This window comes from Trichoderma camerunense (genome assembly GCF_050948025.1).
Source record: "Trichoderma camerunense strain CBS 138272 chromosome Unknown V8C40scaffold_14, whole genome shotgun sequence".
Classification (NCBI taxonomy): domain Eukaryota; kingdom Fungi; phylum Ascomycota; class Sordariomycetes; order Hypocreales; family Hypocreaceae; genus Trichoderma; species Trichoderma camerunense.
Genome location: NW_028145356.1, coordinates 566,391 through 589,866, shown reverse-complemented (window position 1 = coordinate 589,866; position 23,476 = coordinate 566,391). Strand labels below are relative to the sequence as shown.

General features: G+C 51.0%; 7 protein-coding genes across 7 annotated transcripts; 5 read left to right on the top strand and 2 right to left on the bottom strand.

The window, feature by feature from the left end:
- Nucleotides 1–1,295: 1,295 nt before the first annotated feature.
- V8C40DRAFT_251092 (cleavage polyadenylation factor subunit RNA14) lies at nucleotides 1,296–5,394 on the bottom strand. Its single transcript, XM_083217121.1, has 5 exons — nucleotides 5,123–5,394; nucleotides 4,269–5,064; nucleotides 3,769–4,200; nucleotides 2,711–3,713; nucleotides 1,296–2,655 (listed from the first exon to the last, which is right to left on the bottom strand). Exons 2-5 carry the CDS (start codon nucleotides 4,872–4,874, stop codon nucleotides 1,754–1,756), a joined length of 2,943 nt encoding a protein of 980 aa, XP_083070894.1. The 5' UTR covers nucleotides 4,875–5,064; nucleotides 5,123–5,394; the 3' UTR covers nucleotides 1,296–1,753.
- Nucleotides 5,395–5,693: 299 nt separating this feature from the next.
- On the top strand, nucleotides 5,694–7,400 carry V8C40DRAFT_251091 (nucleosome assembly factor ASF1). The gene is made up of 4 exons (XM_083217120.1): nucleotides 5,694–6,194; nucleotides 6,261–6,300; nucleotides 6,364–6,672; nucleotides 6,735–7,400. The coding sequence occupies exons 1-4, from the start codon at nucleotides 6,086–6,088 to the stop codon at nucleotides 7,099–7,101; spliced, it is 825 nt and encodes a 274-aa protein (XP_083070893.1). The 5' UTR covers nucleotides 5,694–6,085; the 3' UTR covers nucleotides 7,102–7,400.
- A 622-nt stretch (nucleotides 7,401–8,022) lies between these two features.
- On the top strand, nucleotides 8,023–10,894 carry V8C40DRAFT_281031 (cora-like Mg2+ transporter protein-domain-containing protein). The gene is made up of 4 exons (XM_083221513.1): nucleotides 8,023–9,029; nucleotides 9,108–9,780; nucleotides 9,846–10,304; nucleotides 10,374–10,894. Exons 1-4 carry the CDS (start codon nucleotides 8,215–8,217, stop codon nucleotides 10,776–10,778), a joined length of 2,352 nt encoding a protein of 783 aa, XP_083070892.1. The 5' UTR covers nucleotides 8,023–8,214; the 3' UTR covers nucleotides 10,779–10,894.
- Nucleotides 10,895–11,444: 550 nt separating this feature from the next.
- On the bottom strand, nucleotides 11,445–13,957 carry V8C40DRAFT_268104 (uncharacterized protein; the record flags this gene model as incomplete). Its single annotated transcript, XM_083219930.1, has 5 exons — nucleotides 11,445–11,605; nucleotides 11,664–13,257; nucleotides 13,324–13,569; nucleotides 13,628–13,761; nucleotides 13,837–13,957. The coding sequence occupies 5 exons, from the start codon at nucleotides 13,955–13,957 to the stop codon at nucleotides 11,445–11,447; spliced, it is 2,256 nt and encodes a 751-aa protein (XP_083070891.1).
- A 3,461-nt stretch (nucleotides 13,958–17,418) lies between these two features.
- On the top strand, nucleotides 17,419–18,017 carry V8C40DRAFT_251083 (uncharacterized protein). Its single transcript, XM_083217119.1, has one exon. It carries the CDS (start codon nucleotides 17,510–17,512, stop codon nucleotides 17,831–17,833), a length of 324 nt encoding a protein of 107 aa, XP_083070890.1. The 5' UTR covers nucleotides 17,419–17,509; the 3' UTR covers nucleotides 17,834–18,017.
- Nucleotides 18,018–18,562: 545 nt separating this feature from the next.
- V8C40DRAFT_251081 (Redoxin) lies at nucleotides 18,563–19,824 on the top strand. Its single transcript, XM_083217118.1, has 4 exons — nucleotides 18,563–19,040; nucleotides 19,098–19,143; nucleotides 19,199–19,367; nucleotides 19,438–19,824. The coding sequence occupies exons 1-4, from the start codon at nucleotides 18,730–18,732 to the stop codon at nucleotides 19,464–19,466; spliced, it is 555 nt and encodes a 184-aa protein (XP_083070889.1). The 5' UTR covers nucleotides 18,563–18,729; the 3' UTR covers nucleotides 19,467–19,824.
- A 710-nt stretch (nucleotides 19,825–20,534) lies between these two features.
- V8C40DRAFT_251076 (RING-5) lies at nucleotides 20,535–23,473 on the top strand. Its single transcript, XM_083217117.1, has 3 exons — nucleotides 20,535–21,084; nucleotides 21,166–22,602; nucleotides 22,662–23,473. The coding sequence occupies exons 1-3, from the start codon at nucleotides 21,003–21,005 to the stop codon at nucleotides 22,721–22,723; spliced, it is 1,581 nt and encodes a 526-aa protein (XP_083070888.1). The 5' UTR covers nucleotides 20,535–21,002; the 3' UTR covers nucleotides 22,724–23,473.
- Nucleotides 23,474–23,476: the final 3 nt, after the last annotated feature.

Below are 23,476 nucleotides of genomic sequence, written 5' to 3'. Positions count from 1 at the left end.
AGTGATGCTTGAGCGATAGGCCTGTGGCTGGGTTAGCGAAAGCATTTAATGACGCGCTATGGTGAGAAAGAAGGTATTTACAGATATGATAGGGCAGCGAAGAGAGAGAAGGGACTGGTTAGAGAGGACAAGGATAATAAAACTGTTTGATATGAATTGGAGAAGACGCAAAGAGCTGTTGGATAGTAGGAGATGTGATAAGTCAGATGGTGAGACTCAGGTAAGGAAGATGATTAAATGTGCAAGAGTAAACGTGAGGAGTGCAAGAACGCAGGAGTGTAGTGAGAGATTAATCAAGTCGCTAAAGCTTAAAAGCCAGTGCGAGAGAAGTGATAATGGTCAGGAGAAGAGCAAAATGCAGGAAGCCGACAGGAAGTCCAGAACCCCTGGAGAGTCAGGAAATGGTTAATAGCGCAGAGCACGAGGAAAATCGCACAATGCACAATCGAATAGCAAGAGAAGCAAGATTGAAGAGGTTGGGGAAAAGAGCAGAAATGAAGAGGGCCACTCACTGATTGTGATGCTTGAGAAATGCACCCAAGGCTTTGCAGGAACAAGGCCAAAGGCTACAACGAGTCGAGAAGAGCTCTCCTGGAGAAGTGCGTGCGAAGAAGAGGTGTTGATAGTGTGATGAAGAGGAAAGAAAGAAAAGGAAGAGAAGAGAAGAGAAGAAGAGAGGTCTTCTTATAGCTGCAGGGGCAGCTGGCAGAGGACGAGTGATCTGTGATGGCAGGCACGTGAGGCCAAGTGCCGGGCACCTGCAAATCAAGGCAGCAACAATGTCACGGCAATGCAAGAAGAAGATATCAATCAGTGAAAATACGCTCGGATAGAAGTATTAGAGATAAGATTATAGGATAATAGCTGCATTCACTGAGGTGATGATGAATAGAGTGAGGAGGGCCGAGAGCGATGTAAATTGGTAAAACTCCACTCGTCCTACACACAATAGGACTATCATAGGCCTGAATAGTAATAGAATAACTGTAACGTGTATTGCCGTCAAGATACGACACCGCTCTTTTGTGCAGATGACCACGGTTAGGTGCGCCTTGAGGCTTTGCTGTTTCTGCAAAACGGCTTCATGCTTCCGATGGACTCTTTTAGTGAATGGTTTCACATACCTCTATCTACAGGTAGGTGCCTGGTAATCCAAGAGCAAAACCTTGTTACAAATAACCAAATGCACTCAGAGGTGATATACACAAAAGACACACTAGATAATTCTTGAAAATTTGAGTTATATGTGGCTATTTCAATGTAGCATGATATGAAGCAAGCGGTGAATATTGCGCCCTCGAAACTCGAGATAAAGGTCAAAATGAAAGAAAACTTAGTCTACACGAGTCTGTCTAGCCTTTGCTACATAGAATGAATAAGCATCAAGCAATTGCCGAATCCATAGTTGCAGTAATATTACCCTTGATGTCATGAGATAGACAAATATGCTTGTTATATATATGCTAACTGCCAGCTGACCCTTAACCAACTACCTGATATCTTGCAATCTTACGGAAAGATGCAAACGTATGTGCTTGCATATGATATCTAGAGCAAATAGGCAACCTGTCCAACTTCCTATTTCCTACCAAACGCCATCGGAATGCATCAAGAAGAACAAGCATCTGCCGCCATCAATTTCCCTCAATACTAAACCATAACTTCATGTTCCCCGCCCTCTGTATATAGTAGCAATTGTCCAGTTTGCGAAATATGTTGAAGTCTTTCATTATAATTCCCCCACCTTGCTCAACTAAAATCGATATCCACCATACTGCCCTGGTGGCGGTGCGTTATATCCTGCAGGAGCTGTAGGCCACTGGCTCGGGGTTCCACTTGTGTCAGTGGCTCCGTACGGAAGCGTTGGGTACGCATTTCCAGTTTCTGTCCTTAGAGGCGACTGCCGGTAGACGTTAGAAGCAGGGGCAATTCGTCCATATGGGCTGATGGGCCTTGGGAAATCTCCTGAAGCTTGCCGTCCATGAACTGGGGCAGTAAAACGATACTGTCCCCCAGTTTGAGCTTTCCAAGTCCCATAGTCCGGAAGAGGCGTATCTCGGAGCAGTGAGACCATGCCCTGTGCGCTGAGCCGCTGCGAATCATAGGTATGGGCTGGGGGAAGAATGCCCAGGAGGAACGTGATATCTCGATGAAGAGCTGATGACTGATTGCGGCGCTGCTGGTCCAGTCGGCGGCCAGCCGCGCCCTTGAGCGGAGAGCTGCCTCGAGCGAGCCTCTTTGGGGGGTTTAGCTCTTCTTCGTCCGGTCCCAGAGGGCGTTTCGGCGACGCAGTGGCCCTGATGTACTGAGGTCGGGGGCTCTGTTCTCTCTGTGGGGGGAAGCTGTTACGTGCTGATGCAGGCTGCTCGATAATAGGAGCAGCAAGCCTGGGCCTCATCTGCGCGGCTTTTGAAATGATGACGGGGGCGGCGATCGGATCAAATTTGTCAGATGAGTAGCGAGCCGCAAAATTGGCGAGTTTTGGGTCTTCGGGAAACAGCTCCAGCATCCTCGCCTCAATTTTGTGGATCTGGGAGAGTTCGCCGTATTGAGATTCATACTTGTGAAAGTAGGCGTATAGAGGTTTAGCCTTATGAAGTGTCTCTGGATTGGCGACAAGGCGGTTAACGCAAGTCTCAAAAACCACTCGAGCATCTATACGACGGTTAGAGTTGTGATTGTCAAGAGTATCAGGATATATAAGACTTACTCGTTGTATCGTCCTTGGAATGCAAAAACTTCAAGTACTCGACGACGAAGCCCTCGTCATTCGGGAAAAGGCGGGCTCCACGCTCAAAAATCTTGGCACCGACTGGATCTTTGTACACTACAGATTCCAACAGAGCGACGGCAACATATACGTCGCTAGTAAGACGTCCCTTCTGTCGGGCATCAGTAAAAACTTTGCGCAGCCCCCCATCGGTCTGGTTGCCTTTGCCTTGGATGCGGCGAATTGCCCTCGCCATAGCAATCCACACATATGAAATGGTGCGGGAAAGGAGGTTGGTCTCGGCAGCGTAGCCTTTCTGGATGGCAGAGATACGTTCTTCAGTAGACGCCTTCTTCAGCGTCCCTTCTTCATAGTCGTCGTCCTCGATTGACTGCTGCACAGGAGCCTCAAGTGCTGCCGCTTGCTTGAGGGTGGAGATTTCCAGCTTCTCGCGCTCTTTCGCCTTATCTCCCAAGGCATACAAGGTATTAAGAACATCGTCAAAAGGCTTCCGTACCGCCTTGGCGAATTCGGACTTGTCTCCCTCCCTTAGCGGAGAAGTGGCCTCAATATGGTCTGCATGCTTCAAAGCAAGTAAAACGCTTTCAGGGTTCGCAGCAATTCCTTGGACCAAAAACTCAGTTCCCAGCTCTTTATCAACGTCACCTATGTCGTTCTGGAGGCACCATTCGGCTGCATCAACCCAGAGCTCTGGCCAGAAGCGCAAAGCCATGAGGGCCTGTTTGTAGCAGTACAGCACCCGCTGCGCGAATACTTTCGGTTCGTCCGTCTTAAGCACCAACGGATCTTCCTTCTCCCATTCGATCCATTTCTTCCACAGTGCAACCTGGTTACGGAATTCCTGGTCTCCTTCAAATCCCGGTGCTGGTGGTAGTCGAGGAAGGTTTGTGCGCTTCAAGTCTCGTGTAATATTATCCAAGGCAATGTTGCCGCTCTTGGCAGACATGTATCCAGGAGATCGTTCTTGTATAAACTTGCGGCCCTACTGGTGGATTAGCAGACGATTACCACGATTCAGAGGACATTTAGAGACGTACTGTCACTTTATTGAGTCCCATCTCAAATTGATCATACTCTTTCCAAAGATTGTTTACTGTTGACATGGGAACGTTGATCGCACGATGGTAGGCCTTGCGTAGCTGATCCATCTTTTGCTGGTCCTGCCAGCCAGTGCCTCCAATTTGGCCAGGCCCGCTCTTGATGAATTGAACATAGTCCTGCCAGATATTGCCCGAGTCGCGATCAACGCCAATGTTATCAATTACAAATTCATACGATTGGGTCACGGTTCTTCTGGCCTGACCCGTTGAATCATTATTGAGGTCATTTCGACGGCGGATATAGTTGAGGTAAACGGTCCAGAGGTTGACATTGGGGACTGTCATCAAGCATCGGCCAAAGAGCTGTTCCGCATCGACGAAGTTGTCCATGCCGAGCTCCATCTTGATCCATTCCACCCACACATCGGCCTATTATTGTGTCAGCCGTGCATGCATATAAAACAGAAGAAAAGAAGGGAAAATACGAAGCCACTTACCGACTGGGGGAAAACTTCCAGGAACCGATTATAAACCTTGCGAACTTCGTCCAATCTGCTGTTGCGCCTATGGTCGGCAATGAGATTCTCCCAAGCATCCAAGTCGCCTCGAGGATCCTCTTTGATGCGAGCCTCGAATAACGCTACCGGATCAAGGCTAGCCACAGGTGTTGCAGTCACGTTGGGAGGAGCATTAGTGGGAAGAGGAGGGGCTGGAGCAATTGCCATCTTGATCTCAGTGGGCTGACCAACTTGACCCTGCGACGCTGAAGGCTCGCCAGGGCCTGCATTGTCTTCTTGGTCATCGTCTTCGTCGTCGGAGGCTTCCACTAAGAAGCCGCCGGACATTTTTGGCTTGGGTGTTGGACGTTGCGAAAGGACAGCGGGAGCGGCGTTTTCAGGGACTGGAGGGTCTGGGAGAATTGTTTCAACGGGGACATATTCGGGATCATAATCCCCTCCATCCTCTGTTCCATTATCCGCTGATTCACCTGACACATGAGAGTCTTGAGCAAAGTTATCAACTTGTTCGTCGCTATGCTGAGTATGATCGCCTTCCGCGGCCGCAAATCCTTCATTGCCCCACGAAGTGCCTTCGGAAGCCATCTTGAGAGGCTTTCTGTATAATTCAATTGGGAACACCACAGAGAGACCGGCGGGAACCGATTGGGGGGATTATTTTCGACGATGGGGAACTGTCAATGGCACACGCAAAAGGAAGGGAAACTTGATGGGCTCGCTACTGGGCAGCGCTGCCAAAGTGCCGCGGCGGTTACGGATCGATCGACCTTGCAAGCTGCCAACTCTCGGTTAATAAAATCCTCTGGAGATGGTGATTTTTGAAAGATTCATACCAATGCCACAATGCCAATGCAATGAACAATCCAACGGATAGATACCGTTTGCGTCACTGCCGGCCGGCAAATCGCGTCGCTCGTGGTCAGCGTCGAGGTCGAGGCCACAGCGCCTGCTCGGGAGGGCGTCAAATAGGTATCAATACAGCACGATAAAGCTGTCGTTACAGCTGAGCAGGGCGCAGCAGCGATACCTGGATCAGGGTTCGGGAGCGCGCACCAGGAGCGTGTTTGGCCGAGATGATGCTGTGTCGAGGTGAGACTTGGAGCTCTGAAAATTAAAGTCGCCCAAGCTCCCAATCGGGGAAGGCTGCAGACCAGGCTGGAGTCTTGTCTTGTGAGACAAGAGGGAGGTACAGGTACGGGTACCAGTACGATGTGGCTACCAGGTGGCGACTAGGGAGGTACGTACCTGTTGGTTAGCCTATCAGCAATGATCCTGGTCTCAGCGCAGTGCTTCCAAGGTACCCGGAATTATTCGCTACCAGGCACCACAACATCCCACCTGTTACGGTACACCAGAAGTTGGCCAGTGGCACCAGTTGCCAAAATCAAATCACAAGCGCCACACAAACCACTTAACGCGAAGCGCTACGGTCGCGTCTCCAGCCGCTATAACTTGTTTCAACTTCTTCCTCTCGCAATCTGCTTGTTCAGCCTTTCCTCCCTCAAAGTGCAATCGTGTCTTGTCCCTTCTCTGCACAAAAAGCCAGCGATCTGCACGTTCCTTTGCATTTGCATCCCACTCTCGGCATCGCCTCTCGCAGCCAGCTTGAAGCATCATCCTTGCCGTTACCGACTTTCTCTGTTGCCCCTCCAACGATTTCTGAATTCCTATCGCGGCTTCGACCCAACCTCTCGCGCAGTTTTTCTCTCCGCTGCGGGTTTCAATTGAGCTCTCTCACGGCACGCACATCTACTCTATTGTCCTTTTCGTGTCACAGTTCGTGAATATCCGCCACCATGTCTGTCGTGTCACTTCTTGGGGTCAAGGTGGTCAACAACCCCGCCAAGTTCACCGACAAGTACGAGTTCGAGATTACGTTCGAGTGCCTCGAGCCGCTTGAGAAGGGTGAGTCACGACGATTAAGTCCCTTCAGACCCGTTGAAATCTGATAGCCTAACTCATTGCCTACAGATCTTGAGTGGAAACTGACCTACGTCGGATCTGCCACCTCGTAAGGCGACCCCCCTCCCCTCGTTGGGCATCAGCTTCCTGCCCTGATTCTAACACATCGCAGGGACCAATATGACCAGGAACTAGACTCCCTTCTTGTCGGCCCAATCCCCGTCGGAGTGAACAAATTCCTCTTCGAGGCTGAGGCTCCCAACACTACTCGCATTCCCGACGCCGATATTCTGGGTGTCACGGTCGTGCTCTTGACTTGCGCCTACGATGGACGCGAGTTTGTTCGAGTTGGATATTATGTCAACAATGAGTACGACTCGGAGGAGCTCAACGCAGAGCCCCCTACCAAGCCAATCATTGAGCGAGTGAAGCGTAATGTCCTTGCTGAGAAGCCCCGTGTGACTCGTTTCGCCATCAAATGGTAAGTACTTGTTTTTTTTTTCGTCACGCGCCCAGAGCCAGATTCTAATCGTGCGTTGTTAGGGACTCTGAGGCTTCTGCTCCCCCCGAGTTTCCCCCCGAGCAGCCTGAGGCCGACCTTGTTGCGGACGAGGAAGAATACGGCGCTGAGGAAGCCGAAGAGGAGGCCGCAGAGGAGGCTGCCGAAGCCGCTGCCAAGGAGAAGGGCGAGGACTCGGAAATGGCAGGCATTGAGAGCGAGCACCAGAACGGTCACCATGACCACGAGGAAGAAGAAATGTCTGAGGATGGCAGCGTTGACATTGAGGGCGAGAGCGAAGACGAACTAGAGGAAGAAGAAGAGGGCGAGGGCGAGGCGGAAGGCGATGACGATGCTATGGAGGTCGACGACGCCTCGGCTGCTCACAAACCGGTCACAGTTATGTCTTAGTCGATGCCAAGACACAGCATGAACTAAGCATCCTCAGGTGCACCGGCTCTGAGAACTTTCCTCATTTGCGGCACCGTTCAGACGGGATGATAGAGTTACGAAGACACGATGGGATGGGATGGGATGGCACCGGTTTGGTGGGAGGGGCGGATAGGCGGCTCGGTATAATTGGTGATATCTTACCCTTGCTCTCTTATGGCAGGAAAAATTACTAGTATATGACGGACATGATGATACCCGCCATGGTGTTGATAATGGATAGAGATTCTGATTAACGGGCATGATCTGGTTTGTCCTCACTGACATACCCCAACGGGCCACCTTGTCGCTGTGAATATCCGTCTCCGAGTCCCATCATGACAGCTTCAATATGCGTCATTCAATGCGGGAGCGGAGCTCCCTTTGTCTCCGCGCTGGATGGATTGCATCCATTCCATGCAAGATCAGAAGCACCCCTGCGCTGGGACAAACTGCTGGCGGGCAAAAGGTTGGCCCTTTCCTTCCCTCGAGAGGATTGGGGCTCCGCCTTCAGCCGCACCAACCCGCCTTGTCAAACTCAGCCTCACTTTTTCTCGCCTCACTCTTTGCATAAACAGCGAACGACGACTCTTAACCGCACCAAGACACCGAACTAACGCAAGAAAAGGGAAAAGGACAAAGGGAACGTCGGCCTTCTTCCCCGGCCTTGGCTTAAGCCCCAGAGAAGAGCCGCACGTGGTGCGACGTTGACGCCATCAGATCTCACATCACCATCTAGCAGACAGTCTGTGCGGATGCAGCCTATACAATGCCAAGATTCCCGCGCATGCCTTTGGCAATGGAATTGCTGGTGTTTTAGCAGTGTGCCTGTGATATGAGTCGGGCGACTCCGATGCTTTCGGGGTGCGTCATCGCTGGGCTCGGTGGAGGGAGGCAGCCGAGTTACAAACAAGAGTGATGCTGTATATAAACGCCCTGTTGTAAGATACTTCATGATGAATTTTTTTTTCATGTTCGTTTTCCGATATGTCGTAGAATATTTGTGTATATCGATTACAGTTTCTGCATTAGTTAATGTCTACTATCATAGTCGTACTCTATCTATATTGATCTATTGCTCAGCTTTCTCCAAGCATGGCTGTGCAACTGCGCAACAACGTCAGCCTGGAGGAGCTCGTCAAATCAGTCGAGCATCACCATGAGCAGTACTTGCGCAGCCTCCACAGTTTCCACGAAGTCCTCAACCTCCAAAAGAAAGACGACAGCAGCCGCAACACAATCCAGAGCCTAGCAACTACTCCTCCTTTGCGCGCCTTCACCTTCACTAGCGACGCCAACAGCATCCTGCATGTGCTGCCCCGTCTTCGTCGCGACACTCCCGATACCCACGAACGACCATCATGTTACCCTTCGCCCAAATTCTTGCCGCTCACGCCAAACCTCCAAGGAAGCGGCGGCTATGTGATTCCCGATGACGAGATTCCCTTCATCCCTCTGCTTGATCAGGCTTCCACTCAGGGATCTCGTCATCTGCCCGCCGATGCAGCTACCATTTCGTCGTCCCATGTCCATCAGGTGCTCACCCCGATGAGCTTCTCGGACGACGTGCTCCTCAGACATCTCCGTGACTCTGAATTCTGCGAAGAGTTCTCCAGTCTGCTGGTTGATGAAGACGAGCCTCTACGGCCGTGGGACATTGATTCGCCGCAGTCGTTCCGCGAGTTTGCTGCTGTTGAGAGGGAGCGCTTTGTAAGTTCGACGTTTGAGGTGTACGAGGTTGGGGAGGACGCTCGGGCAGTCAAAATGAATATCGATGTCGATGTGCAAGGATTTGTCAGACACGTCGGCGATGAGTCCCTAGAGCCTACGGACAACATCGTTGATGCCCCGATCGTGTGGGAGGCCATCAGAGATATTAACCCCAGCGGGAGAGCCGTCGGTCGTATCACGTACGTCTCGCCCCTTGATGTCCCCGTCTTCTCCAATTAATTGATTTCGACATGCTCATGAAAGTGTTTCTCCTTTAGTATCGTCCAAGAGCCAACGCCTCTTATGCTCGCCGCCTTACATCTTACCATGTCACCTCACTTCGACATGACAGAGCTTCTCCATCATCTCCTATCCGATACCCCCAACCGCGGCCGGACTCATGCCTTCATGCACCGTGCCTACGAACGAACCCCGTCAGCTTATCCGTCCTCGCCAATTCTACCGCCTCTAGATCCCTCCAACGGAATCAAAGAGACGTCGCCGGTCTCCTTCTCATACCTCCGTCAGCGGTCCTTCTTTTTCGTCTTTAAATACTACACACTCCTCGGAGATGGCCTCGATCCTGCACCCTGGCAGCTCTACGAAAAACGCCCTTCAGACAAACGCCTTGGCGACCACATCGACATTGCAGAGTGCGGCTCCGTCCTCGCGCTCTCTCTCGGCGGCGAGCCCACCAAGACGCTCAAGATGCGGCCACGCAGGGAACGAGCCAAGGAGGGCTTCCTGTTTGACACGTTTGGTCCCTGGCAACTGCTTAGCATCCAAAGCTTCCCCGACGATGAGCATACGGTCAGGGGAGATGACTTTCAGCTCAAGAGCTTCTGTAACGGGCCGTATGCCTTCTTGGAGCTGCTCATCGCCGAGTACCGTGACGCCGGCAAAAGGAACCAGATCTTACATGAGCGAATCACCAAGCTCATCACCCCTCCTGTAAGTCTTTTCCACAAAAAGGAGTCAGTCATAGCCTGATTCCCCTTGCTAACCCTTTTTCTCAGACAGAGTTCATGTTCGACCACCGCCTCCGCGACAAGCTCCTCTTTGAAGACAAGCACTTCACTTACATCCGCCGCTACTTCTGGGCGTACAACACCCTCGCCGTCATCAACACGGGCATCAAGGCCATGATCGCCGCCTACGTCGACACCTTCACCGACGACTTCTGGGCCGGCTCGCACCCACTCCTCTGGCCTCACCCGTCTCCGCCGCAGTCCCCCGACGCCATCGAGTACGCTGCGAAAATGGCAGTACTGCGCAGGGAGCTTGACAAGGTCGTCAGCGACCTAGGCGAGGTGCTCAAGCGCAACGAGCGTACGAGGAAGGAGATTGAGAATCTGAGAGACCAGCTGTTCAGCGGGAGCTCCATCAAGGAAAGCAGAAGGGCTATTGATCAGGGCGACAACATTCGCATCTTGACCATGATCAGTATGCTGTTCTTACCCCTGACTTTCGTCACTGTAAGTTTGTTCATTACTCCCCTAAAACCAAATGGAATGAGCAAAAAGCTAACAGACAAACTCCATCAGTCCGTCTTTGGCATTACAGAATTCACCATCCCCGTGACAGACTGGCGCTTTCCTCTTACCATGGTCCTCGTCTGCGTCCCGTTCATGATCCTCCTCTACCTCATCCAAACCCGCCCCTTCATCCAGTGTCTCCAGACGCTTCAGCGTGCAACTCAAGCTTTAGCTCTCCTCCCCACTCGTTTTCTACGTCTCTTCCTCCAATTTCGCGAGCCAGATCCCTCTACCCAAGACAGCCGGGCCGCCTCCACGCCTTCGTCACCCAAGACCCGCAAGAGGAGGCTCATTGTCGGGAGGCGAGGCGGGAGCGGAGCTAATGTCAATGGCGCTGCCATATCGTGGCGTCGACCTTGGGCCTGGATGAGGAGGGCGGTAGGCGGAGAAGAGAGCGACTTAGGGAGAGTATAATATAGATATAAATACAATACTATAAAACGTCAGAAAGAGAAGGAATCAGATAAGCAATACCCATCCTTGTATATCTCAACCTGTACAACTTCAAGTTAATAAATTGCACTAGATAGCATCACATAGAATATTGTAGCAATACTGAGAATACAAATTCAATCATGCTTCTCGCAGCGCATCTTTTCATTGTCAAGAGCTATAAGAGCAAAATGATAAAAATACAGGAATAACCAAGACTCATCCAATGAATTATTGCATTACCAACGTGGTCATTATTAACGACAGCCAGAAGAAAAAAAGACGAACAATTCATTCGCGTGAGATTTTTGCAAAAACAAACTCCTCCCAATTCATGGACCAGCCGTTGGGGGAAAACACATAATATCGCATCTCTCCTTCCCATCATTACCAAGGTATATAAATAAGCATCGTTACAGCCCATCCACCCGCTTCAAAGAGAAACCGTGGCAAACCTGGGAGCGTACAAAGGCCGCATTACTAGTCGACACTTAAACAAGGGAAACAAAGCTTCCGTGGTGCTCCATAACGCCCTCTTTTCCCCCTTCCATCCCCCTTTGCATATAGTCATAGTGTGCAGATGAAATACGCACTTGACGTGGTGACACGTAATAAATAATGCTGACTGTGCCATCGTCAAATGGTACCTCACCATCCCTTCTTCCGAGCAAACCTCTTGTTGAGCAATGCAAGGACCTTGGGGACATTAAATTGAACGTATTCCAGGTCCAGTTCGTCCTGGTTATCCTTCTGCATCTCAAGCAGATCGTCAAGCTTGAGATCGAGTTCGAGCAGTCCTCGGTTTCGGCCTATAATAACTCGTTAGCACGCGAAAGACATTGATAGGGAATTGTAAAAGAAACTCACCCTTGTAGTGCAAGGAAATGACAAAGGTGCCTGGTAACGGACTGGTAAAGTTGAAGTAGATGTTGGCCCGCCTGTTATCCGGGACATTACTCTTCTGGATGACGCCCTCCTTCTCCAACTGCTGGTGCGTAAACTTGTACGGTCCAAGAACCTGCTGTTTCTGCTGTTTTCGCTTGGTACCTTCGCTCTGTGATCGTACATTATGAAGGTAGCTCTTATATGTATCCAGCTGGCCAACCAAGTATGCGTTGTGGTCGCGAATCGTCTTGAAAACTTCTTCGAGCTTCTCAGTCTCGGCAATCACACCATCCTTCAACGAACCCAAATGTTGAAGCTCCTGCTCCACTTCATCCCTCAGCAGGTCAAACTGGTCAGCCTTGTCAATGACGCCCAGTTCCTGTAGCTGCGACAACAGCTCCATGGCCCGGATACCCTTGCGCACCATGACGGCGTCATTGCGGCTCGTGGCAGCTGCATCTGCAACGCGCTCAAGTCGCAACGGTCGCCTCGAGACGGCACTGTTCTGAGGGATGGTTCGCATGATCTGCACAAAGATGGACTTGGCTTCCATAAAGTACACTTCCTCCTGTGTAATATCCAGTGCCGCGGTCAAGTCATCAATCGCAGTCTCCCATCTGCTAAACAAGGGAAGGTTGATAACTCGGTTCTCCTTGCGAGGCACTTGTGGAGGGGCCGATGCCAGCTCAGACACAATGATGGACAAGTGAGATTGCTCATCTTTGCACAACTCATTGCGATGCTTCTCAATCAGCGAATGCATGGCATAGATTTCGTTGAGCGTAATCTCGAGCTCAAGGTCCTTCTTTGAAAGCGCCACGTAGTTATCCATTTCTAGACTTTCGTAAAAGTCGCCAACCTCACATAGGTCAAGCATGAATTTGTTAATCCTGTCCTTGTTTTGTTGGATGAAGGGCTGGAGCTTGGCCATGTAAGGCTCCTTGGAGTACGAGGGCTTGTTTGCCAAGTTCTGAAGCATCTTGGCAATCAGGGTGAGAGTTCTGCGAGGTCGCTCGGCGGGCGTTCCATCAATGAGCATGTACGACTTAGGGGTCACAATGGCCGGGTTGATGAAGCGCAGGAAGAAAAAGCCGCCGATCAATGTGCAGATAATCTGGTCGTTAGCATCGGGATATTTGCGCTTTGTCAAGCTCCTGATCTGCTTGCAGATCCAGCGAATGCCATAGGGCGCCTCTTCCAGCCCTTCGATGATGGTGGATAAGAAGCCATTGGCAATCTCGATGAGCATTGTCAATCGGGGCTCGATGATAGCTTGGACTTGGGGATTCTCCGCCGCCTGCTCAGCAGTAATGCCCTTTGGCAGATTTGGCGGTAGCGTGCCGGTATCTTCTTCAATTTGCTCAACCATGCGTTCATAGACTTTGAGGGGGTTGATTTCCAGATCCAGGTCTCGCAGTTCGATCAAGCTGTTGATTCTGTCGGCCAAGGCAATCTTCAGGAAGCTTTGACCGGGGCCTCTTCGCGTGTAGGTCGTCATCATGCGGGAAACGGGCGTATTAGCTCGGAGCAGTGAGGAGTAGTCGGGGGTATTGTCGAATTGATAGGTGAGAACAGACTAAAGGAGAGAAGTATGGCTGTTAGACAGAGGTACGACAACGCAACCGAGTTAAATGCAACATACTTGGAACATGGTAAGAAGCAAGTGCTCTTCTCGGCTTTCGTACTGGTTTCCGTAAATGGTGAACATGACCGTCTGAAGAAGTGAATCGATTTCCGACATTGAGACGAGTCGGCACAGGTGAGCAATGTGTCTGGGCTCGGACTGCAGAAGAAACATGAGATTTCCGTATTTTTGCGTCTTGTCGTCGTTGGGGAAGACGCCTTCTTCCATTTCAGTATCATCAAGATGGCTGGCCACTTCGTTTTGCTGCAAAGGCGTCAGAAGCGTTCATTGGACAAGCATCACACCGCGTTTTGATACATACTTCTTCCAGCGCCATGCGATTCTGGATGAGCAGCGCAATTCTCGAATCAAGATAGCGGACGTCCTTTTCGAGAACAAAGTTCTTCTTGGACTGGGAGGAGATTTTGGATTTGAGATCTCGCAGGGCTTTCTGGGCTGTAGACTGGGCGTCAGCTGTGGTGTACTCCAAGGGGGAAGGGCAAAGGCCAAGCCTAGTGCATTATGTATTACCTTTAGCGAGATCGTCCTCAATTTGCATCTCTCCTTCATTTGCTGTCATGGACATGTACAGCGCGGACATGGAGTACCGCTTCGACTGGCGCGCCGAGCGCGAGCCATCGTAGGTAGACATGGTGTTTTGCCGTGACAATTGTTGAAAGGAAGAGGTTGACGCAGTGGAGGCTCTCGAGGGGGTATGGAGCATGACAGGCATTATGGGTATTTGGCGCTGTGCGACAGAAGGGAGGGTCGGGCCTTGTCGCCCCAGAACCTCGAATTTCGTCGACTACGAAAGAAACAAATAGCCGTTATTAAGCGATAATGCTCATCACTCGGCAAAGTGATATTCCAATCGAGATTTATTTAAGCTGATTGGCCTTTATTTCATGTGGCTCACGTCGTCGGCGACGATTGTCGAAACAAGGGAGGGGGAATGAGAAACAGAAGACGCAGTGTCGCCAAACAAGGAGAAGGAGAAAAAAGGTGCAGTCGCTGATGGCACGCTCGTGGTACAATTTGCGTCGGCTTCGGGAGAGCTTCGCAAGCGATTTAACGATGGTGTAACGATTCGATCGAAGATGTCTTGTGCAGGTCAACGGAAAGCGTGGACGGTGGTGATGCCAAAACCCGCTGACGGGTCAAGCAGTGCTGAGCGTTCTATCTCCGTCAAGCAAGAAAAAAAAGACGAAAAGCTATGCTGATGCCGCATCCAAAGCAAGGAAATAGCAGAGGAAACAACGCGCGTGTCGAATTCAAAATGGGCGAGAGAGAGAGCTTTCGTCCAGGATAGTGTCGCGCAGGAAAGGCGGGATAGAAGAGTTGCTGGTGGAAGAGCGAAGCGTCAGGGCAGCGTCGCTAGCCGAGCGACACGGAGGTAAATTTCGGTTCGACAGAGACGCGCGAGGCAGAAGTTTGAGGTCGGATGCGAGCAACGTCGTCGCCTGGCGTCCAACTATAAACCAATGCTTGCGGGCGACAAAGACGAGAGTTGCGGAAGATACAAGGCACGGCAGCAAAAAGGTTCAAGGTTTGTGGCTGCGACGGCTGGCGATGGGTATCAAGTTGGCAAGATGCAAGAATAAAACTGGAGCAGCGCGCCTTGTTTGGGAGAGTTTGAGAGGGGAAGCACGTCGCCCAGGGGTTGCAGAGCGACCAGCCAAGCAGCTGCAGGCGCCAGCCCAATCAGGCCAGCAGCCAGGGAAGAGCAGGAAAATTGAAAATAGGCACGGCCGGGTCCTCAACGGGCTAGACTGCCCTCAGGTTGCCTTCAGGTTGCGGCCATCAACGTGCAAAGCGCGATAGTAGTGCACCGGGCCAGACGTGAAATGAACCAGACTTGACCCAGACTTGATACAGGCACGAGTACGAGTACCTGGCGCGCCCACCACGTTGCGCAGTGGGCACATGTACATACCCGGACAGGCGCTAAAGTGCCGTACCATGGCCCTGCAGTGGTCTGGGGTAGCGCTGCCAGGCCCTGCTCAGGGACAGACGGAGTACCCGCCCGTCTATCGGAAAGGCTGCAGCGCGCTGCGCACTTGTCAGGGCATGCCAGGGGTATCAGTGGCGCGTGTGCCCACCATCACTAGCGGCGAGCCATTGATCCATTGATGAGCTTGAGCCTTTGTCTTTGTCCACTGCTGGTCAACGACTGATTTTGCTGCCATCACCTGCATGCAGCCATCCATCTGGAGCGTCCGGAGCACGCCCTATCACAGTGTCGCATTGCACTTTTGGCAGACAACAGCGTCGTTGAAGAGCCAAGGCCTCGTGCAGCAGCATGCAGGCGTCAGCGAATGGGTGATCCATGGCGCCATCCCCATATCGTGTGCGACGACGCCGTTCAAATCGGGGGGCCTCTGTGCTCCCGGTACATGTAGTCGTACCTACCGTACGAAGCAATGAATGACTTACGGTCTTAGTGTCGTGTTACCTCCTCTAACCTTGCTACCCTGTGGATACAAAAGTTTTTTTTTTCCTCTCTCTCTCGTGCTCTCTTTCTCTTTGTTCCTGTTGTCGTCACAAACTCTCCAAGCATCATCCACGACAAAAGCCCTTTAGACCCTCTCCGTGCGCTCATGTCCCAGACACGAGAAAGATAGTTCCGCCTAGCCCTGCTTCCAACAGGCCGCTAGAGCAAAGGGCATTAGCACGAGTAAGGTGCTGATCCAATGTGCAATCTAGAGGGGCGGCGGGGTAGCACTGCGTGTAGCGCCGAGCCGTAGGCATGTACCTGCTACTCGGAGCGTTGGACAAGAGTTCGCATGAGCTTCGCAGCACTGTGCCAGTTGCGAAGTAGCAGTACTCACTTTGTGGCACCGTTCTGACAATTGGGTACATTCACCTACCAGCATTGAGCGATGATACCCTCAAGGCCTTGCCAACTCTGGCCGCCGGATAAAATAAATGCATTTGCTAGCCAACGGCAACAGCATGGCCCCCATGAAGTTGCACTCGCGCGTATTGCCAATAATAAGCGAGGCAACAAGAAAGCAAACAAACAAAGGTTCGGTTCCTCGATTGACGAAAAGAGAGAGAGAGAGAGAGAGAGAAGTGCTGCACAGTGCTTTATGTGATAGATTGATGCTTTTGTGTTCTTACTACATCACAACGCCACTGCCCGTCTTGAAACCGTCCGACGTTGCGTTTCAGATAGCACGCACTAGTACCGAGTTCTATGCACAATGGAGGTCGAGGCTTGAGGATGACGTCTGGCCCTCTGCTAGTTTGAGCATTCGCAGTGTTCGTACTGTAAATGGTACAGGCACTTGGATGTGCTTGGCATCCATCGCAACCGAGAGCGCCATGGAATGGTGAGCATGTTCGTACGAGTACGGTACGTGTACGGCAGCGAGTATCAATACGGAGTAGTCGAGACTTTTCGTCCTCCCTTCCAACGGTTATCCAGTACAGGTACGAGACGACCACCAGCCTGTACTCGTACTCCGTACTGTGATGTATCAGCACACACTGATGGCTCTGAAACGCACCATTTGCCTGTCACCTTGTCTGGAGTAGCATGGGTGAGGCGCCAGGGGCAGGGGCAGGGGCAGGTGGGGCCTGGGTCCAGATGATTTTGCCTATCTGCTGCGAACGGAGCATTGTGCGGAGGATAACACAAAAGCTGTATCGATCCAGCAGCCCCCTTGGCGTCACGGCTGGGGATCACCATGCCAAGTTGCTGTGTACGGAATGCAGGCTCATCAAAGAGCCCGGCAGCGCTGAGCCCCTTGCCAGACAAATGGAGACAAATGGAGGCGAGTTTTCCAGGCGCATGTGGAAGTTATTAGATAGGCCTACTCCGTACAGTAGATGCTAAACTTTTGCAAAGCCGTCTTTGGTCTATTGGAAATGATGAGCGCCAACCTGAACTGCTAATAGCCTCCCTTGCGCAAAGTGCCCACTTGAAAACTACCCGCTCGTCGGGGGGGTCCCATGACCGCCCAAGTGAGATGAAATTGATCCGTGGATGCTTGGCGGCTAGTGCCAGATGCGGAAAAGGCCCAGGTACGGGATACGGAGTGTCAGGCTTGATATAATTCCCGAGAGAAGAGGGAGAGAGATGATTGCCATGGCACGAAATCGCGCGATGGCATCAAATCTAGACCTTGGGAAGCCCACCACTCGTATGCAAGTACGTTCTGCTAATGCGCGGTGATAGCATCTATAAAAAGCCAATTACGACATGCTAGTAACGGTGACTGCGACTATTCACGACTTGAGCGTCCCCCACACCTTTTGGCCGCTGGGCCAATGGCATGTGCAAATCCAATGCTCAGACCAGCTTGAACACCTAAGCCAGCGGACAAAGTCTGGTGAGGCCGCTTCATCTCTACCATGTCTGATGCTGATGCATTTCATATTATATCATGCGCTTCTCTTGGTTGACTGCGTCCTTGTCCTCGCAGTCCTTCAATCTCGAGGCAATCCCAGAAGGGCAGGAAAGGTCCCCCAACATCCCATCACGAAGCACGTCCCTCTGCACTGCCCGTGCTCTCCCCCCCTGTGATCTGCTGGTTGCCGAGTGAAGTTTTTTGCCGGCATGTTTCGTCAGAGAACTTCCCTTTGTCGCCTATTCCTCAGTGCCACTAGTAATTTGACCACAACACAATAGACGAAGCATTGAGAAACCCGTACGAATACATACTTTCGTAAACGCACATAGAAGGCTAATTCGGTCAATGCTCTCGGGTTTAGAATACAGGTATTAGTCAATGGGTTGATGACCGTATCGTGATGCCAGGGGAGATGTGTAGTACAAAGGTCCCAAGATTAGACTTTGCAAATTCGTATCACACAAAGGGACAGGTAATATTTTTCTTTCGTCACTCGCTACGCGAGGCTTTGTTGCGGCATACACATACCATTGACCATGCAAAGGTTTGTACAGGTAAAGAGAAGGAGTATTAATCTTGTTGTTGGTGAACTTTATCAACCCCGGCCGGTGGGCCCTGGCCTATTGAAACCCAAAGTTGGTTCAATTTCTAGACTGGGAGCATGCAGGCGCGAGTAGCACAACCCAATTGTGATGATAGACGGTGATTGTACCGAGCTCGAGCCAAATCACCCACCCGTCATCAACGCAGCAGATCAGGCTGTGCAAACTGTCTGTTCATATACTCGTCGATGCCAATCTCTGCTGCCAAGTCTCTTGCCAATCCAACTGATTTGCAGGGCGGATTTGTGAGCTCCTTGCTCCGTGAATCTATGTACAAAGCACCCAACGCTGAATGATGCGAGCGGGGCCGGTTGGCTAAGCCGAAGGGGCCCGGGCTGACTGTACCAAAACCCCGAACTCGTTGACGCCACTCCATCGTTCAAGCTCAGTTCCGTAGCCACTCTCACTGCTCGCCGCACCCTTCATTCGACCTCGCAGTCTGACATATCAAAGTCTAAGCAGTAACAATGGCGTTCCGCTCATCTTTCCGTCGCATTGCCCTGGCCCGCCCCGCCACCGTTGCGCGTGGCTTTCACTCGACACCCCGGGTCCTCGTCAGGAAGGGTGACGAGATCCCCAGCCTTGAAGTGTTCGAGAACTCGGCCGCTACTAAGGTGAACCTGGCTGAGGAGTTCCAGAAGGGCAACGGATACATTATTGGCGTTCCCGGAGCTTTCACGGGCACCTGCTCTGGCACGCACATTCCGTCATACATCAACCACCCCAACCTCAAGCAGGCTGGCCAGGTCTTCGTCGTCGCCGTCAATGACCCCTTTGTGTAAGCGATTGACATCTCGTGGGTAAGCTGGCAGAAGATGCTGATTGTATCCTACAGTATGAAGGCCTGGCAAGACCAGCTGGATCCCGCTGGCGAGACTGGAGTGAGTTATTTTGACATACGTGGCATGCGTCTAAACAACTAATAAACATGCACAGATTCGGTTCGTTGCCGATCCCACTGCTGAATTCACAAAGGCCCTTGACCTCGGATTTGATGATGCTGCTGCCATCTTTGGAGGTCTCCGAAGCAAGCGCTATGCCTTGAAAGTGGAGGACGGCAAGGTCACAGCGACCTTTGTCGAGCCAGACAGCACTGGCACAGCCGGTGAGTATTCTTCTTCTCCTTTCTAAGCATGACGAAGTTAAGAAAGACCCTGACTCTTTGCATTTCATAGTGTCAATGGCCGAGCAGGTTCTCAACTAAAGAAGGAGTGGAATAAACGGAGGAAAAGAGGTCGGCTTTCCCCTAAGTGCATGGTGTATTAGGCCACGACTTTCGGTGTCAGCGACGTCAAAAGAAATGGTGCTTACATGTGCAGTTAAACCTGCTGCTAGTAAAAGTCTCGCATCGTTCAAAGCAGATGAGACCTGGGCCAATTTAGATGACGCTGGATTACTAAGTATGTGTGGAATGCAAAATTCTCTAAGAGAGCATGAATGCGAGTCGTGTGATGGTGAAGTCTTGAAAGTTGCTTTTTATATCTGAATCAACAATTGAGCTACAACAACTTCCCAACAGTGCTAAGGTAATATCTATTACAGTGACAATACACCGCCATTCCTTGCTTTCATATAATATATGTCGCGGACAGACTACTAAACTCATGAAGCGATGCTGCCTGGTGATGGTTTCTCACTTTTATATGCCCCATAGGTATTTGGGCGTCCAGCGCTGAAAAAGATAGGCGCGGTAGCATTCAGGGTAGCATCTGGAATGACGAGACGATACTGATGTCAATATGAAGATATGTATTCAAGTACTGCCCAGTGCAAAATGATCATATGTTGCGCAGGCGAAGAGCACATTGAAGAGACTAACTGCAATTTTGGTTTTGTTGGTATCGGTGCATGGAGTGTGCTGTTGAGAGTTGAGCCTAGACTTAATGTTATAGGATCAAAGTATCTGATTGGCGTAGTGCCTTAATATGTGATAGGGATGCAGCAACTTCCGTGACGGTATAGGTGTTCCGTTGTTACAGAAATCGTACTCAGAGGCGCTGAAGTTGATATAAGAAACCTGACATTAATAACCTTCGGACATATCGCGAGTAGTGCTGGCTTAGAGATACTTTACTGACAGGACTTTGCATGTCGCCACTCGGCGCCAGAATGCACGCAAACATCAACTGCATCAAATCCACCGCCTGTCGTTGGCCACCTGACAATGGCCCGCTGCAACCGCTGCCTGCTCAGCTGCCTGCCTGACTCAGCACTGCCGAAGAAACCCCGGTGCCTTAGTCCACGCCTCGCCTGCCCAACTCGACTTTCTTCATCTTGTCCTGTCGCCTGGTCATGGCCTGAATCACTTATATGAAGCACTTGTCGGGACCTGATTTGAAATCTTCCCTCTCCTTGATTCACCTTTCCCCCTACACAACACTCATCTTGCTCTTCCCAAGCCTTACTCTCCTTGGATGAGCAACGTGCTGCCCTCTCTTTACTGTCTGCTCCAGCCTCTGAGCCCCATCGTTGCGTGCATCTGAGACGACGAAACGCCGTCATCAGCGCCCCTCTTAGTGTGCTGCACTACCACTACCATTTTTCTGCCGACGCATCATCGTCGACTGGCACGTTTGCTGCATCTCGGGGAACCACCGTCACGATTCCTCCCATAACAAGAAAACGAAAGGCTGCTGAGGCGACGATCACATCCACCGACTCTGAAAACACTCCCCAGAAGAAGATCGTCGCCTCAGCTAGTCTCGCCGCTGCTCCTCCCACACCCGTCACCACCCGCGAGATGGATTCCGAGGAAGAGTATCTGTCAAGCTCCGATGAGCTGATGCCAGACGATAGCGGCGATGAAATGTCTGGTGCTGAAGGTAAGCCATCCTGCCCTCCCTTTGCCGGCCCTCTCGGGTAACACCTGTCAGCCTGACTAATCCATGTTGTTGGTTCTCTAGATTTTGACGAAGATGACTTCGACGAACCAGATCCCGATTTCGGCCTTTCCGCGAAAGATCTCGACAAGAAGAAGGTAGCCGCTCACGCGGTATCCTTCAAAGTCTTCGAGCCGTCCGACATTAGGCGCCAACAGGATGACATGATGAACGATGTCAACATGATTCTTGATATGAACAAGGAAGATGCCGCCATCATGTTACGCCACTTTCGATGGAACAAGGAAAGACTATTAGAAGACTACATGGACAGGCCAGAAAAGGTCCTAGAGGCTGCCGGCCTGAACAGTAACACTTCTAGCCTGCCTAAGTTGCAAGCCGTCCCCGGCTTTGTATGCGATATCTGCTGCGAAGATGAAGAGGGTCTTGAGACCTTTGCTATGAAGTGTGGCCACCGTTACTGCGTTGACTGTTACCGCCACTATCTTACCCAGAAAATCCAAGACGAGGGCGAGTCTGCTAGGATCCAGTGTCCGTCAAATGGATGCGGCCGTATTCTAGACTCACGGTCGCTTGACCTCCTAGTTACGCCAGAGTTGACTGATCGCTACCATGAACTGCTTAACCGCACATACGTGGAGGACAAGGATACATTCAAGTGGTGCCCGGCCCCAGACTGCCCCAACGCCATAGAATGCGGAGTCAAAAAGAAGGACTTGGACAAGATTGTCCCTACTGTGGAGTGCCTCTGTGGTTACAGATTCTGCTTCGGGTGCCCAAATCCCGACCATCAACCAGCACCCTGCGATTTGGTTAAGCGATGGCTGAAAAAGTGTGCCGACGACTCCGAGACGGCGAACTGGATTTCCGCCCACACGAAGGAGTGCCCCAAGTGTAGCTCGACGATCGAGAAAAACGGCGGATGCAACCACATGACTTGCCGCAAGTGCAAGTATGAATTCTGCTGGATGTGTATGGGACTCTGGTCTGAGCACGGCACTAGTTGGTACAACTGCAACAGGTATGAAGAAAAGAGCGGAGCTGAGGCTAGAGACGCTCAAACCAAATCTCGCACGTCTTTGGAGCGTTACCTGCACTACTACAACAGATATGCCAACCATGAGCAGTCTGCAAAGCTCGACAAGGACATCGCACAGAAGACGGAAAAGAAAATGGTGCAGCTTCAGACGACATCAGGCATGTCCTGGATCGAAGTGCAGTATCTCAACTCGGCATCTCAGGCGCTTCAGACATGCAGACAGACTCTCAAATGGACTTATGCTTTTGCATTCTATCTGGCGAAGAACAACTTGACAGAAATATTTGAAGACAACCAAAAAGATCTCGAGATGGCCGTCGAGAACTTGTCTGAGATGTTCGAGAAGCCTATCCAAGAGCTATCCGACCCAAAGCTCAAGGTCGATATCATGGATAAGACCTCCTACTGCAACAAAAGACGTGTCATTTTGCTGGAAGACACTGCTGAGAATCTTGCAAAGGGTACGACAGGCCCCGCTACCTCAATCCATGATTCTTTCAGACTAACCATGGACGTATAGCTAAATGGACTTTCAACGCCGATCTCATGACAGGATCAACAGTGTTGCTTAACAAGCGTTGAAAGCAATGATACAGTCGTAGCTGATGGGGCACTTGTATTCCTTGCATTCACCAGTCAAGAGCCTCTACAGGTACTCCATACGCGTTATGCGTCTGCGTTCACATTCACTGCAAGGTGTGACGCCCCCTATAGAGCAACATGGGATATTACTTCTCGTCTATCAGCGGCGAATCACTGCCACTCATGGAACGATTGTATTCCAGCGTCAAGAATTTTCGCTCCCTCAAATATAGACTACCAGTGTTATTTTTTTTTAACGATATTCAACGACTCAACTATGGCGTTTGGGAAATTAGGCATGGTACATGGGAGACGGATGGTTTCTGCGGTTTCTGCTTAGCTGGGTGCTCTTCTTTTTCTTTTCTTTCCCTTCCCCTTCCCCCTCACACCCTCATAGCCTGTACCATTGTCATTTTAGTCGATTTCCCTGTGTTGTATGCATACGGACCCCTTTGTTAAGTTCAGCATATGGCTACAGCATGCACTCGCTTAGAATACAAGGATCCACGATACATACAAAGTGCATCCTTAGGACGCAATACTAGATAATGGGAGCTTGAAGCCCCTTTCTCCCCCCTCGATTTATCTTGGTAGTTTGAGGCGTTAATGTACAGAATATTTACGACGTAACACACCTGTGCAAATGATATAGTAGCGCCTGTGATTTGTGCATGAAGGGTCCCCTATCATACCTAGTATTTTGCTAGACTTAAACGATGGACTCAAAACTATGGGAAACGATGAAGCTCGAAC

Bases quoted from the DNA above. Each gene is read 5' to 3' on its own strand.
- V8C40DRAFT_251083 (XM_083217119.1), top strand. From the start codon at position 17,510: ATGCTAGTAACGGTGACTGCGACTATTCACGACTTGAGCGTCCCCCAC.
- V8C40DRAFT_251076 (XM_083217117.1), top strand. From the start codon at position 21,003: ATGGATTCCGAGGAAGAGTATCTGTCAAGCTCCGATGAGCTGATGCCA. The intron at 21,085-21,165 runs GTAAGCCATCCT...TTGGTTCTCTAG, and splicing joins TGAAATGTCTGGTGCTGAAG to ATTTTGACGAAGATGACTTC. The intron at 22,603-22,661 runs GTACGACAGGCC...ATGGACGTATAG, and splicing joins TGCTGAGAATCTTGCAAAGG to CTAAATGGACTTTCAACGCC.
- V8C40DRAFT_251081 (XM_083217118.1), top strand. From the start codon at position 18,730: ATGGCGTTCCGCTCATCTTTCCGTCGCATTGCCCTGGCCCGCCCCGCC. The intron at 19,144-19,198 runs GTGAGTTATTTT...AAACATGCACAG, and splicing joins ATCCCGCTGGCGAGACTGGA to ATTCGGTTCGTTGCCGATCC. The intron at 19,368-19,437 runs GTGAGTATTCTT...TGCATTTCATAG, and splicing joins AGACAGCACTGGCACAGCCG to TGTCAATGGCCGAGCAGGTT.
- V8C40DRAFT_251092 (XM_083217121.1), bottom strand. From the start codon at position 4,874: ATGGCTTCCGAAGGCACTTCGTGGGGCAATGAAGGATTTGCGGCCGCG. The intron at 4,201-4,268 runs GTAAGTGGCTTC...ACACAATAATAG, and splicing joins TGGAAGTTTTCCCCCAGTCG to GCCGATGTGTGGGTGGAATG. The intron at 3,714-3,768 runs GTACGTCTCTAA...ATCCACCAGTAG, and splicing joins TGGGACTCAATAAAGTGACA to GGCCGCAAGTTTATACAAGA.
- V8C40DRAFT_281031 (XM_083221513.1), top strand. From the start codon at position 8,215: ATGGCTGTGCAACTGCGCAACAACGTCAGCCTGGAGGAGCTCGTCAAA. The intron at 9,781-9,845 runs GTAAGTCTTTTC...CCTTTTTCTCAG, and splicing joins CCAAGCTCATCACCCCTCCT to ACAGAGTTCATGTTCGACCA. The intron at 10,305-10,373 runs GTAAGTTTGTTC...AAACTCCATCAG, and splicing joins TACCCCTGACTTTCGTCACT to TCCGTCTTTGGCATTACAGA.
- V8C40DRAFT_251091 (XM_083217120.1), top strand. From the start codon at position 6,086: ATGTCTGTCGTGTCACTTCTTGGGGTCAAGGTGGTCAACAACCCCGCC. The intron at 6,195-6,260 runs GTGAGTCACGAC...CATTGCCTACAG, and splicing joins CCTCGAGCCGCTTGAGAAGG to ATCTTGAGTGGAAACTGACC. The intron at 6,301-6,363 runs GTAAGGCGACCC...AACACATCGCAG, and splicing joins TACGTCGGATCTGCCACCTC to GGACCAATATGACCAGGAAC.